The 15,834-nt window shown below is 35.9% G+C and overlaps 1 protein-coding gene and 1 long non-coding RNA gene across 4 annotated transcripts; one reads left to right on the top strand and one right to left on the bottom strand.

The window, feature by feature from the left end:
• Nucleotides 1-371: 371 nt before the first annotated feature.
• LOC309502092 lies at nt 372-3,258 on the bottom strand. The gene is made up of 3 exons (XR_014207146.1): nt 3,098-3,258; nt 671-813; nt 372-534 (listed from the first exon to the last, which is right to left on the bottom strand). It is a non-coding gene; the product is annotated as an uncharacterized lncRNA (long non-coding RNA).
• Nucleotides 3,259-4,931: 1,673 nt separating this feature from the next.
• Nucleotides 4,932-12,566, top strand: LOC309501998 (uncharacterized protein). Of its 3 annotated transcripts, XM_082174312.1 has the most exons (10): nt 4,932-5,149; nt 6,043-6,186; nt 6,304-6,348; nt 6,570-6,611; nt 6,928-7,002; nt 7,735-7,812; nt 8,021-8,211; nt 8,653-8,812; nt 10,928-11,031; nt 12,406-12,566. In XM_082174312.1, the coding sequence occupies exons 2-10, from the start codon at nt 6,051-6,053 to the stop codon at nt 12,436-12,438; spliced, it is 864 nt and encodes a 287-aa protein (XP_082030438.1). In that variant the 5' UTR covers nt 4,932-5,149; nt 6,043-6,050; the 3' UTR covers nt 12,439-12,566. The 3 variants fall into 3 exon arrangements, with proteins under 3 accessions (XP_082030438.1, XP_082030439.1, XP_082030440.1); XM_082174313.1 differs by lacking the exon at nt 6,570-6,611 and having other exon boundaries at nt 6,043-6,201; XM_082174314.1 differs by lacking the exons at nt 6,570-6,611; nt 6,928-7,002 and having other exon boundaries at nt 4,934-5,149; nt 6,043-6,201.
• Nucleotides 12,567-15,834: the final 3,268 nt, after the last annotated feature.

The raw sequence follows: 15,834 nt of genomic DNA, 5'->3' as shown, positions 1-15,834 counted from the left end.
TTAAAATAACAATCAACAGACCAGAATATTAGCTAGTTGCAACCACAGTAAGTCGTCCTTCTGATGGCATGTACACTTGGCTGTGCTGTACACACTGTATATGCAGAGAAAGCCACAATTCATATTTCATTTATGCAGATGTTGTCATTTTGTGTACAGTCCCTATTAAGTGTAGCTTTATAGAGAGTAGGTTAACTCGATGTGCGTTCATATATAAAATAGCTCGCTCAGTTCTCCTCATATCGAGCAAAGAGGAGGTCGTCTCGTGGCTCAACAAGCCGTCGAATGGTGCTCTATGAGAGTCACAAAATACATGTTTACAACTTATATTTCATATTTATGCAGAACATAAAAACAGTGCTGAACAGCAAGAGGGTTGAAGTTTCTTTATTCAGTCCATCAACACAACGCAGAGTGGATTCCCATCAACCTGGGACTCGTTACACTTGCTAATTTCAATGTGTTGAAGTTCCCTATAGTTCCCGAAACAGCACTTCAAATGAGTGTCCGCAAGTAGAGCCAGTCCAAGCCGATCTGAGAAAGCAGTGGCAGGGCAGCCCAGTGATGTGACGTTCAGCACCGTTTTAGCGGAAGCAATACAATCGTTTTTAAATCAATAATTTGTGTCAAATATTCGAATGTCAAATTTTCTAATTGAATACCAACCCACCGAATGAATATTCGGGCCCAGCCCTAACTGTACGCACCAATGACACGTGCTGAAGTGACCAGACGTCAGGAGACTGAGGACATCCAAATGTCTCCCTTCTTGAGCCTCCCATTGGACATGCGTAGTTTCCAAACCAAGCCTGCCTGGGTGTAATGAAAAAAATCTATTTAGCATATAAGTATTTTTCAGACCATTAATTAAAATTTAACAATTCATTCTTAGAATTATACAGTCTAGGGCCTTCAAAATTATGATACCAAAATAAGGTTTGCTGTGCGTGTTCACTACTCCTAATGTGTAAACTAACTTGGATGGGTTAAGTGCAGAGGCCAAATTCCGAGTACTTGGCCGAGTACTTGATGTTGTTATGGACGATCTTATAGTTGCACACCTCCAGAGGGACAGCGCAAAAAGAGCCGCAATTCAGGTAAAGACTTCTCCGTGTTTGTTATTTTTGCCTTTGGAAATTTTTGTCTTTGTATTATTCTAAATATTTTTAAAGAAAACAAAATCATGTTGTGATGATTCATAGGCCTTTTTAAATAAGACTATGAGTAATTTTTCCCTATTAATACTAAATGAATTTTATAAATAAAATAGTAATATTAGCAAACGCCCCTAGCAACCGGACCTAGAACTGAACTGGTTAGATGCTCCTCTGACGACCCTGGATTGACGTCTTGCATCTTTAATCTAAAGATAAGGGCAATATTTGATTACAGTGGATTATGAACATGTTTTAGAAGGATCTAGGTATTACAGTGGAATAGAAATACAACACTTCCCCAAAAGACCATAAAACAGTTGCAGCTCATACAGAACGCTGCTGCCAGATTGAGGAACCAGAAAATATGAACATATCAGAGTCCTCAGATCTTTACACTGGCTTCCAGTTACATTTAGATCTAATTTATAGCGTCTTATTAACTCACTGTCATTTCTTCTCCCTCTTCGTCTTTCTGCCATTTTCTCCTCTGCTGAAAAAACTCTTAATCCTCTTAAAAGTCCTCGTCCGTGCTCCTAACAATTGTGACCTTAAGACCTCTTTTAAGGGTTAAGATGCTTTCTGAATTATTTACTAGGATTTTTTATTTATTTTAAGAGTAAACACCCACATTTCTAAGAACTTTCTTAGGATTTTGTCACTAGGAGCTACTCTTTGCATTAATATTTTTTATGAATACGGGCCCAGATGTGCTATTACTGTAGTCACATTCAAATCCAGACTCAAAACACATCTGTTTAGCTGTGCATTTACTGAATGAGCACTGTGTCACTGTTCATACTTTAAATTATTCTTATTTCTTTAGATTATTTTTATTTCTTCTATGTAAAGCACTTTGGATTACCATTGTGTATGCAATGTGCTATATTAATAAACTTTCCTGGGCCGGGTTTCCCGATAACGATGTATCTTAGCTCTTAAGAGCGCTTTCTACGTGCAAGGTTACGAACGCTCGCAGCAATTCCACGAGCGTTTCCCAAAAATGCACTTAACATGAACGCGCGAGAATGCGCTCTACGTGCTACTTAAGAGTCGCTGTCCATTCGTGAAGTGCTGAAACATAACCTTATATGGAACGTTTAACCTAATAATTGTCATCTGTTGTGGATTAGCAATCAAGACAAGTCTATATAAAGCACCTACAGGCGGAGGCACTGACAAAATAGCTAAAAAATAAAATAAAAAATAAAGATTCCTTTCAAAAAGATGAAATTAATGTCCTTTTAGAGGAGATAGAGTGAAACAAAGATGTAATTTTTAACAGATTAAAAGGATTTCTTTTATTTATTTTTTGTTCATTCATTTAATTTTGATTAAAATTATTAGATTAAATTATTTCTATTTTTTGTTTTGTTTTCTGACCTTTTTAATTATTTAATTTATACATTAATTTAACCAACAACAAAAAAAGAGTAATAAAGTGTACAATAAAGTACAATCAAACCTTATATTATAATCACATTGCATTTGAATAAAGTTAAAGGTGTAATCTGTCGGTTGTCCTGCAGGTGTCCTCATAAATCTGTCTTCTTACGATGAACTTGGTGATGTACGATTACTCCAGAGCACTCGTAGATCTACGAAGATTTTCAAGTGCTACTTAAGCTACGATGCTTTTGGGAAACAGACCGTAATATTAAGATCAGTCGTACGATCGTTTTTACGATCAACTTAGGCTTACGATGCTTTTGGGAAACGCAGCCCTGGCCTGTCCCTGCATGTTTCTGTTGTACTGAAGGGTTCATTCTAAAACCTGTAGAAATTTCCTGCACATATTGTCAATGTATAAATAAAACAAACAATATCCTGCAAAAAATAAAACGCGTTTAGACAGCTCTGGGAAAACGCTCACAATCCCACAAAGTATCACACTATGAAAAAACCAAACATTTCCACATATTATTCCATATCATACTACTTACTTCTCAACCATTTGCACATCCAAGCCGAATGCTTCCACCATAGAGGCTGCCACGCGTTGATAGCATAGACAGTAAAGGTTGATAGAGAAACTCGTGTCTCGTCTCTGCTGGTTCTTCGCTTGCATGCATTGGCGACTCGCATATATCGCCACCTATGGGTTGTTGAATATGTATTATGTTATTTGTATTTCCCATCCCTTCCAGCTTCCAGGTACCCAACACTGACTGCACAACCGATTCATTTTAATTGTTAATTAATTTCGTAAATCTAGCCAATTTAGTTAACATATTTATATTCTAAAGTTTATATATAACTTATATTTACTAAATTATTGTGGTAGCCTATATCACTTTTTGACAAGGTAACGCAAGGTATCATTATATAAATGTACATTTAAAAAAATAAATACAAATAATATACATTTGTGCGCGTGCCAAGCCCGCGAAACCTGCCAGTATATAAGCAGGGGTTGTGACCACCGCGCGCAGAACCCGGTTTTCATCTTATAGGCCTATTGTAAGTGGACATCCTATTCTACCAGCATTTCTGAGGTAAAGTACTTTTTACTTGACCGATTTAGGTACAATTACTTTTAAAACATACGAACCCCCTACAAAGGTAAATGACACTTAAAACTTTGAAGAAAGTAAATAATAAAATCTAATTATAGCATACTAGTATAGGCTATAGGCCCCTACTCAGGGTAACCAGATAATTAAGATAAATAACTGCCACTTTCACCTAATGAACATTTTTAATAGTCACAAAATTGATGAACTGTCTTTTCCAGTAAATGTACCACTACTTTTCACATAAACAATGGTTTTCCGGTTTTTCCCCACCGAAATACCGTTAAATGCCGTTAAGTCTGTGTGACGTCATTTGGAATACTAGAGAAAATCCGCTCATATTGAAATAAACTTTTTCGTTTCATCAGTCATCAGTAATGTCTGTGATGTTATCGTTACTTTAAAATAAATAAAATATACAATTATTAATAGTAGCCTACTATCTTTACTTTGTATGGAAAGCGCGTTGTCTCAGTCTCACAGGCTTGGCTGCGAGCGCGTGAGCGCGGGTGGTGTACGCGCCAGCGATCACGGCCATCCGTCTGTCTGTCATATTATTAATACCACTACATTTAATCATATTTATAAATATAAATATTGTTTTATTTATAACAATAATTATTACAATATTTTATTTCAATCATTATTGTTAACAGTGTTAATAATAATAATTATTATTAGTATTACTACTTCTAATATTAATAATAATTAAACTCAAATAATAATAAAATAAGTTATTATTAGCATTATTAATACTATTCATAATTATAATGACAATAATAATAATTATATTTTATTATTACTGTTAACAGTATTAAAAATAAGTATTTTTTAAGAAAGAAAATGTATTTTACTGACTCAATTTCTTATGTGTTAGTGGGTTGTAAAGTCTCGTCAGATGCATTACTGCATTCTTCTCATGCATTTTTTGATGCAATTGGTATATTAATAAATCAAGAGCCTTTATTGACTTTTGGAATTTATACCATGAAAATAATTATTCTCTTCTCTTTGTTTCAGTATATATTGCAGTCTGATTATTGTAAGTGATAAAGTAGGCATCCTGATTAGTCAACAATCATTGCCGAAATGTAATGCATTTTAATTCGTACAGATCTCACTCATATTTAGACATGTTTCTACTTTCTCTCCCCTTTCCTTGTGTCAACAGCAGCTAACTACACCCCAGAGCCTCTTTTAAGAGCCCTAGCACAGCGACTGTCTTTGTAAGTATATGTTTTGAAAGCCTACCAGACACATTATTAGTATTTAAAAGGCATAAGTCAGATGTTGGCATGGAGACTATATATATATATTTCATGGTTCAATTTGATTCACAAGCTCTTGCAGTTTCTGATTCATGATACCAATGCATTTGCCTAAACCAACCCAATGATTATCTTTTTTTAATTTATTAGATTTAACATCGTTTTCAAGTGCTTCCTCCATTGAGTTTATTTTCTTGCCATCTTTTATTTCAAGGTACGTAATATTATTCGGCTTCACTTCAAGCTTCGTTTATTATTTTAATTTTTTATGTAGTCTAAAGCCTGGAACACACCAAGCCGACGCAGACGAACTAGCGCTGATGAAAGCCGACTGTGTTGTCGCCTCGCGTCGGGGTAAAAAGCTGCACTTGAACACACCTAGAGAACTACAGCCGACTGTCAGCTAGAATGCGCGTTCTGCGCCTGCGTGTAAATGAGATAGTTGTCTATTTCTGCAGATATATTCGTCTATATTCGTCATTCAAAAAGGGAAACCGGCGCTGCCGGCTGCAGTTACACAAACCGTAAACAAAGCAGTGCGTGCTTACCGTTTTGAATATCAATCCTGCTAAACACTGTCTTTATTCCACTCCTCTCGTGTTAATATTGAAATATTCGCCAAGGAACACTCAGATAAGATGACATATCATTAGAACAGCCTTCTATCTGTACCGTTTTGACTTTGCTCGCTATTTTGCTATTATTCTCGTGCACTGACTCGGTCACTAAGCTGAACAGCCAATCAGAGTTCCCTCTTTCACCGACGGCCCGACGCCGATTCAACATGTCGAATCGGCCGTTACAAAGCCGACGAGGACCAATTTCAGCCGACGGTGCGGAACACACTGAGAAGATTTAGTCGGCCGACGCACGGAAACTGCCCGACGGCCGACCGTCGGCTTGGTGTGTTCCAGGATTAAGACTTTTAAGTACTTCATGCATTTTTAATGATGGGTTACCATTTGCACAGTGAATTTTACACAGTAATCAAAATAATTCAATCAAAAATGATAAGTGACAAATAGGCCTATTAAGAGTGGTGACCTTCATTCAATTGTTGTTAGAAAAACAGAAGCACATTCAGACATTACACTAACATATTTACAGGCTTAACAATGAGTGAGGACAAAAGAGAACGTTCGAGGCAATATCTACGATCCTGGAGAGCAACTAAACGTGTTCTTCAGAAGATATCTACACAAAACAGCACTGAACTGGACAGTCTGGAAGAGTCCGACACAGTCACAGGAGGTCAATGGGATGCAGGTGATACCTCAGGTCCCACGGAGAACACAATGAAGTCAGATCATTATCAACTTTCAAAGAAAACATTGCTAACTGCACATTAATAATGTGTGATGTATTTAGATGAGACACCACTGAGGGCGACCCCAAGAAAAAGAAAGCATCAAGGTACCACTGTAAATACCATTCAACAAATGGCAAGGTTAAATTCAGGTTAAAGTAAATGAACATGTTGCATGCTATTTTAGATGGACCATTTCCTAAAAAAAAAAACATCAGACAAAGTTATAAGTATATTTGTATGCTCTTTTTAAACAACTACATTAAATGTTTAAAATGAAAAATTCCCCCCTGAAACATATTCGTTATTTTACATTTCTTTGATACAGCAACAGAGGCTACACTTCCCATCCCAGCCCAACATAAACCAAGTACATTAGTACAAACACATCAGACAGTATAGTCCCACGAGTACATCAAATGGTAACACTTTATTTTACAGTGTCATTGTTACATATGTTACATGCACTTACCATAGTAATAACAGTAAATTATGCTTAATTACATGCAGCTAACCCTCAACCAAACCCTAACCCTATAGTAAGTACATGTAGTTACTTAATATTACTGAGTACTTAAATATATAATTACACTGTAACAACGACACCTTAAAATAAAGTGTAACCCATAAAACATATTTTCTGCAATTACATGTAATTCTTTTTTGTCTTTGTATACTCAAAATAGAAAAAGTCAAAGAGTCTTCCCAGAATGCAACCTATGACCATTCAGATCCCAGTACATCACATGATTTATCTAAAGGTAGAGTTGAATAAATGATTTACTCTATGGGGTGAATTCACTAAGAATTAATTGCGCCCACAGACATTTGGTGTACACTGTCTGTGCTGGTTTATAGCCAAAATGACAAAATAACTATGCAAATGGAAATTATTATTGGATAAATTACTGCTGCCATGATCCATACAGAAACTTCCTTTTAATAATTTTCACGATAAATGTATTATTATAAATTATTTAAGAATAATTTGTCAGATATATAAATGTTTTGTACCTGTTGTACAGAAAAGAATGACAATGACTTGATTTAAATACTACTAAATACTATTAAAATAAAAACATTCTCCTGGTGATTACTAAGACAGGTTTTTGTAGTAAAATATCACAGGCAAAAGTGGCGCATCCGTTTAGTGGATTCGTCTCAATATGATGTTTTTCAAGGTTCGAGGTTTTTATCATGCTTGCAGATCCTGATGAATCACCCATATTTAATTCTGTGTCTGTGGCAGAATATATTACTGAAGGTAACATTTAATTTGTATTCAACATCTGTAAACTTTATTTGAATTGATTTTAGATTGGATTGAAAGTAGCTGATGTTAGAAGTGAGATGAGGCAATGATAATAACATTGCGTATGCAACAAAATAACATTGTTAAATAGGTCATATCACGAGGAATCAAATTGTCCATACAAGCCACAGGATAATTCACAGTTGAGTGCTTGTTGTATAACATTACATAACTGTTTTAGAGGCGAGACAAACATCTGCAAGGGCTGACCACATGAAGACCCAACGACCCAATGACCCCACGAAGAGTGAGCTTAAAGGTACATGTTATAGGCCTAAGAAACAAATGTAAATTATAAAAAGAAAAAGAGTACATATTGATACTGAGTTCTTCCGTTAGATAGCGTTTTAAGTGAATTACAGTGAATTAGACAGGTTTATGATGTTTGTATTGTAGTTAATATATTACACTAACATTAGGCTACTTTTTGGTTCACCAAGTGTGTAACTGGTGCTCTCTAATTGCAGAAACACTGGAGGTTCTGCTACGAAAAGTAGACAGCCTGGCAGCCACCCAGAGAGAGATACTCATCCTACTGAGGAAACGCCAGGGTCATCAGAGAGCGGAAGACCTCCTGGAGCTCAGTGTTGCTCAGAGCAAAGAGGAGCTTGAGGCCCTTGACCACCGCCTTAAAGACGCTGATTTCAGAAGGAGAGTGGTGAGGATTTGGGTTATTTCCGGGGCGCATGAAATTACCTTGATATTAAAAAAAAAAACTGTGTATTATTTATTTAAATATGATTTAACAATTACAAAAACACATTCATGGTTATGTCATTATTGTTTTTTTTAGCACTAATTTACAAGCAATGGAAAGTTGCATTAATATTATTTCAATTATTTTTATTAGTCATATTTATTAAAAAAAATATATTTAATGAATTCCTCATTCCTAATAAATAAAATCAAAAAATCGGTGATACAATTCTATAGTATGTATTTCTGTAGCAAATATGCACAATTCCTTTATTAATATATACAATTATGTAAGTTTCTACTTTTACATATTCAACAACTAAATTGTGACAATGAGAAATGAACAAGGACTATGAGTTTGTTGACTGTACTACCCTGCATGCCAAACCATGATGCTTCACAGATTCACCATCTCAGCCTTATTGGTGGGGCAAATCCAGGGGATTGTGTGAGGAGAGTGATGCGGGCAGTAGCGACAAACATCGTGTGGAGACACTTCAGTTTGAAGGGGAAAAGGGAGAAATTGCCTCTGATTGACACAACTCTGTGTAAAGTCATCAAACGTGAGTCTGAAAAAATAAATAACATTGTAAAGAATGAACATTTCTTTTTATTTCTGGAAACATTTACTTGGCCTCATGTCATTCAAAACTGTATTTCTTTCTTGCATATAACAAGGGATGCTTTGCAGAATAATAAGCCATTTAAAAGTATAAAACCACTGTGCACTTTTTTGTGTTAAAAATATGAGCATCATATATCTTTAGTGTATCAGAAAAATTTAATAAATTGTTTTAAGGACATGGAGTCAAGTAAATAATAATCAGGGCTTCACAATAAGTACTGCCGATGGCCCACCACTCGGGACAGTTGACTGTAGGGGTATATATCTATATCTATATATATATATATATATATATATAAGCTAAGCAATAACACACTCGAGGCTAGTGCTGTATCGTGAATAAGTCACAGCTGAAGGGTGTTGTTTGCCGAAGCGAAGCGGAGTAACCCCTTCAGCCATAACTTATTCACGATATAGCACTTGCCTCGAGTGCGTTATTGCTTTTATAAATAAAGCCGAAAAATATGTATCTATGCAACTTTCATGAAGTAAAATCACTAAAAGCCTTCCTTCCGCTGGAAAAAATTGTCACTGACCGCAAACAGAAGATACATTATTTCGCCATTAGATGGAGATAAAGACTGTCTTAATGAGTGAGTGAGTGAGTCGGTAGTGAGGACTTTTACATTGAAAGGACTCAAACTTGTGATCATGGAGAAGGAAGACGCGACTGACAAATGGACAAATCTAAATGAATTTTTTTATTATGAATATAGGACTGACCTGAAGGAAGATGCTATGTCTACTGTAAATGCAGCTACACTCGCTTACTCGATCTCTCACAATACTCTACTCTAGCTTTAATGAACAATATCAAGGTCAAGGTCAAGGTCAACTTTATTGTCAATTTCTTCACATATACCAGACATACAAAGAAATCGAAATTGCGTTTCTCACTAATCAACCCACGGTGAAATATAAATATACGTAAATAAAATACAATACACACAATATTTTAAGAAAAATGGAAGAGTGGTGGAAGAGAGGGGAGAGAGTTCAGCCGCCTGACAGCCTGGTGAATAAAACTGTTCATGAGTCTGGAAGGCTGATAAAACTGTGCGCAGGATGGCTGATATCGCCCACAATCATGCTTACTTTGCGGGTAAGGCGGAGATTGTACATGTCCTGCTGGGAGGGAAGGGAGGCACCAATGATCCTTTCAGCTGTGTTTACTATGCGCTGCAGTGAGTTCCTGTTGTAGTTAATGCAGCTTCCGCCCCACACAGCAATACAACTGGTTATGATACTCTCAATGGTGCATCGGTAGAAAGTGCACATGATGGGCGGGGGGGCTCTTGCTCATTTAAGCTTGCGGAGAAAGTAGAGGCGCTGCTGGGACTTCTTCACCAGTGATACAGTGTTAGTATTCCAAGAGAGAGATCAATGAGATCAAACATGGGTTTATGTTGCTAAGAGTGGTTGCTAGGGGGGTGTTGTGTAGTGATACATAGAACCATCGGGTGAAGCGGTCATAGCTGTGTTTTATCGTGAATAAAACACAGCTATTGACCAATCAGAATCAAGGATTGGAACTAACCGTTTTATAAAACGGTTAGTTCCAACACAACAACCCTAGCAACCACTCTTAGCAACTTAAACATGTTTGATCTCATTGATATTTTTCATTAATGCAAGAGTGGAGTATTGTAAGAGATCGAGTAAGCGAGTGTAGCTGCATTTACAGTAGACATAGCATCTTCCGTCAGGTCAGTCCTATATTCATAATAAAAAAAACATTTTTTTCCCGTCCGCTGCTATATCTTGTCCTTTTCACCGTTAAGGGGTTTTCCCGTTCCTATAGTCATGTCAGTTGCGTCTTCCTTCTCCGTGATCACAAGTTTGAGTCCTTTCAATATAAAAGGTGTCTTTACTGAATGAATCAGCTTTTTGAACGAATCAAAAATTTGTAATCATTAAGTCTGATAATAACATTTGTAAGTGAAATACCTTTACCAAACTTAAAATGATAGTATTATATTGATAAAGTGAATTTGAGCGCATAAATAAATGATAGGCTACTTACATAATATTCATGATTTCTGTTTTGTTCCAGATGCTGTTATGAAATGCAAGTCTGATCTGGGAGAGAAGGACGTAGAGTGTTACATTGCAGAGACACTGAAACATGTGCCAGCCCAACTGAAAAAACATGTCCAGGTATTGATGTTGAATATAGGAAAATAGGGGGAACAAAGTCAAAATATTTCATATTAATCAGACGATGGTTCGATTTGATTGAAACAATGGAGGGCAAAACCTGCAAAAACAATACATATTTAAACACGCAAATAAATATATAAATAAATCCACAAAATTCTACATAAATAATTAAATGTGCAAAAAAATAAAAATATTATAATAATGTAGGAAATGCAAACCGGAATAACCGCAAATAAATCAACATGTACGTCAAAGTTACACAAGTTTCATAGTACTTGCATGAATAGCGAACTTCCATATCAAAGAAATAATCACTCTGTAGCCTACTGACGAACACAATCTGGATCTCCTATTCAGCCTATTTCTCCCCTCTGTGTTAAACAAGAGATGTAGCCTATCTATCTGGCTACAACTATAAACAGAACTTATGCTCTATGATTGGTCAATGAACTGTGTGTGTTTTTGACACTTCAGATGGATCACGATCAGTTGTCATCAATCGTCACATATCACAACGTAATCGCCTCAATATCTCACCAATTATATATAATTAAGTGAATATTTTTCACCCTTTTGGTGTTTTATCCAGTTATCACTTATTTATTTCCAACGCACGGGTCGGGTGATGCAATACACACACTGCTAACCGCACTTTCTGAAACTGTAACTCGCGAGACTTACTCTCATTCATTTTTTTATCGACATAACATCTCGTTATTACGATGAAAATGTCGCTTTTCCTTTCATATAAAACCCTGATTGCCACAAGATCTTATGTCACAGGAGTTGCATCTTTTTCTCACAAGATGTTATGAAAAGGACTGACTTAAAATGAAAAGCATTTCATTTTGCATTTTGCTCAGCAACTTAAGAGCTTTATTTTAAGCTAAGTTAAGCCCAAAACAATTTCCACGTTAGTCAACATTTTCACAGCATTTTTGTTAGGAAAAAGTTACAAATTGCTTTTTATCACCCTGGACAGCTCCTATAACTAAGCTCATGTTTAAATATCACTAAACCTAATATTATCTCCTTGATTTAATTTGCATCAGACAAATTCACGGTGCATTAATTTAATGCAGACGTTATCATATGCCCTATAAGGAACAATAAGAGCTTGCAGTGAGAATGCAAAAAAAAGGAGCAAATTTTGATCCCAGCTAAGTGCCCTTCAAAGACATCATTTCGCCGTTTGGACCAAAAGGCCTGTTTATAAATTGCATTATTTGCAAAAAATAATGTGACAGTTTAAGTATCATATCCCTTATTTTGCCTTTTATTTTAGCCTAATGCAACTCTTATTTAAATGTTACAATGAACTACTACAATGAACGACTTACCTGTTGTTTTGTTGTTGTGCTGTTTCTTTAGGATCGACTGCCAGTACCTGCAGAATTGGAGTAGTTCGCTTGTTCTACATTCCTCGAAGTGTTCCCTTTCTTTGTCTAAACAAATTATAATTGTGTTATAATTATAATTTAAATGTTAATGTGTACTGTTGTTTTCGAAATAAATTAGCTGAATTTACCTAATTTTGAGTATGCATTCATCATTCAGCAGATTTAAATAGTCTTCAAATGAGGACACAAACGGTCTGCCTTGAAAATGACATATGCAACGTATCAGGGAATTTCCGGTTGCCACGACGTAACTAATTACCTCGCCACTACGAAAGTTTGGTCACCAGATTACGTTGCAGTTAGTAACAGTTACCTATTTGTGTTAGCTGGGCTTTCAGTCATGGCCCCCCATCGCTAGCAGATGGGTCTGACCCAACAAAAATCCATTATAATTTTTATAAAAATTTTCGTGTTCGCATTTATGAGGGAAAAAACAACGTGTCAGTTCTCGGTTACGGATGTGACTACTCTGAAAGCGGCACTAAAAGACTGCTTTAAAACTTTCACAGAGACCTCAAACAGATCAGCTGACTCTCTTTAAAGTGAATTTTGTTTTGTATTAATTGTATCTTAATTTTAATCAATGTTTCATCAACCAATTGCCTGGATTTAATAAATAAGAATATAGCAGACAATCACGACACGGAGGCGCCGGCGCGTGAACTGGAGCTCGTTTCATAAATGAACCGAAACTCAGCGTAAGGTAGCCTACTTGCCTCACAGACCTGAGACATATATAGAAAGCTTGAAATGTGTACTTTTAAACAGAACAATTCAAAACGAAAGAAAACAGACTGTTCTCTGCTCTCTGCTTGTAATCCGTATGAAATATGCATTTCTCTCCGGCGCGTTCACTGCTGCGAAGATCACGAGTCAGCATCGTCAACTTCATCTTTGCAGTCGACACTGACACAGAAAACACTTGTTTATTAATAAACAATTAAAAATGTCTCCTTGCTATATTTGACATATTCATAATCATTACTTTTGCCGGTTCTTTGTGACAGCTTTTATGTGCTTTATTGGCAGCGCCACCCACATGTTACATGAACACGTCACCACCGCATCAGCACCGAAAACATGATTTTTTTCAAATCTAAAATCAAAAATCGTGATACGAACCGAATCGTGGGTTTGGTTTGTTACAGCCCTAGTAAGATGAGAAAGCAGAGAAGTCGTTTGTCATGGTTGTAAACAACCAATGGCTATCTGAACATCTTTGCCAAGCGCAAACCAGTACAGAAGTAATCAATAAATTATCGGGGAGAGTCATGCCTTTTTTCACAATCATTTTGTAGGTTCATAGAAGAATGTATTGCTAGCGAAGGGAGGGTCAAGTCTAGTTTGACTATAGATCTCAAAACTCCTCCGGTAGCCCCTTAAATAAAAAATAAAAAACGAACAGTCCCTACATTAAACCACATCATGTCATATTGTCAACATGGTACTTATGAAGCAGAATACCAGCCAGTCATATGTCTAATGCATTTTGAAAACTTAAGGCTTTCTTCTTCATAAAACGAGTCGAACATCATCACATTTTTGTATACATTTTTATTTATTTACATTAGTAAGCCGGACATCGTCTTTCAAAACATGACCTGCGCCAAAGAGAAAACAAAATGAATGCGTCTCTGTCCCCAGCACATTTCAAACCAAACTGTTCATACATTGTATAAGAACTACATTAACACTAATACATGAATTTGATTAATTGTATTGCTTTGTGGTTTACAGAGCACAAAGTGATTTATTAAATGAAAAAAAAAAAAAAATGAAAAAAAAAAAAACGGTCTTCTGGGACAGAAAGGCAGCTTTTCCACCTTTTGACCACAAGATGTCGTTAGTGTGCAACGTGTTGAAAAGCTTAGAGTAATGAACCATTTTACAATACAGTCGAGGGGGAAGCCCCAGTGCTTCACAAAGCTTCATTTCACCATCTAAATATGCACTGTTCACTGTGGGACCTTATATAGACAGGTGTGTGCCTTTCCAAATCATGTCCAATCAACTCAATTTACCACAGGTGGACTACAATCAAGTTTAACATAACAAAATGTGGAAAAAGTGAAGCGCTGTGAATACTTTCCAGATACACTGGGAGCAGTAAAAGTGCTTCACAAAATGTAAAGTACCACTTTCTGTGTAGGTGAATATCTAGTTTAGTTAATTTAGTGTTGGTCCAAGCGTAGCGATGTGTGTCTGTTGAGGCCAATATTGTAGGACTTCATGAACATGTCATTACCTGATGCAATAGAAACATTCAGTTAACTGGTAGATTAATGCTAACACATTCTGTCAGTTTCATGTTTCAGCTTAAAATCAAGACATTTTGCTTCAAGACAATCTTTATGGTTTTTGTATTAACATTAATTTCATAACACTAAATTTCCCCCAAAGCAAAACATCTGAAAAATTACAATAATGAGAATATACTTAATCGTCATGAAAACACTCACAATTTTAGGGAATAATACAGACATATTTTCATGTTTCACACATACAGAGAATATCAGTGAAATAATAACTTTTTTTGGTTAAAGAAATTGATTTATTTACGTATGCCCATATACTCGGCAGAGTAAAGACAAGTTTCTGGGACATTCTACCAGAAACGTACATTATCTGTCCTTGAATTGTTACAGTGAATAAAAAAGTATTTCATCCAAAAATTTCTAAAACTGGCTCATAGTTGATTTCTGTGAGTTGTTCTGTAAAGGAATATGTCATTCATTAGGTTCTCAGATATTTTTTTCTTTATTAAAAACACTTTTGAAAATTACAAATCCTGTCCATGCCCTTGTCCTCAGCCAAATTGGAGCTACAGCTTTCATAGTTTTGTTATGCTACAAACTGTTATTTAAAAAAAAAAAACTCATCAATAACAAGTTTAAGCTGTTATCATTCACATCAACTGATCAAAAACATAAAATTATATATAAATTCTACAAATAAATTCTATTTTACAACTGTCCCCATGTTTTGGTCAGTCCTGTCACGTTTACATAAAACTCTACATAAAATGTGTGAAATACACCTTTAAGGGTATCACTCAGAGGAAGTGACATCATTTGACCCAGGTGAAGCTTACATTGATTAAGGTTGAATTGTTTCATTGAATTGTATGATTTTAAGCTTGTTTTTGTATGTTTTTTTTTAGGAAGACGAGCTAAAGGGTCAGGCCCTGTCACGGTTAAACATTTCAGAAAATAATGAAAATGTTTTAAATCCAAAACATGTCTAAAAAGGTTATTGAAATTCCTTGCTTGCATGTTAACAGTTTTTATGCTAGCATGCTAGCAGGCTGAGTAATGGCAGTTTACAATGGCCAACCGTCAGGCCCTGTCACATCAGGCCCTGTCACATTCCTGTGTGACACGGCCTTACAAATTAATGTTAT

This window comes from Leuciscus leuciscus (genome assembly GCF_965113295.1).
Source record: "Leuciscus leuciscus genome assembly, chromosome: 6".
Lineage (NCBI taxonomy): Eukaryota > Metazoa > Chordata > Actinopteri > Cypriniformes > Leuciscidae > Leuciscus > Leuciscus leuciscus.
The sequence above is the reverse complement of the archived record's forward strand: the minus strand, read 5'-3'. Positions and strand labels throughout refer to the sequence as shown.

Coding starts and splice junctions, on each gene's coding strand:
- LOC309501998 (XM_082174312.1), top strand. CDS start 6,051: ATGAGTGAGGACAAAAGAGAACGTTCGAGGCAATATCTACGATCCTGG. Junction 8,813..10,927: donor TCTGTGTAAAGTCATCAAAC/GTGAGTCTGAAA, acceptor GTTTTGTTCCAG/ATGCTGTTATGAAATGCAAG. Junction 11,032..12,405: donor AACTGAAAAAACATGTCCAG/GTATTGATGTTG, acceptor CTGTTTCTTTAG/GATCGACTGCCAGTACCTGC.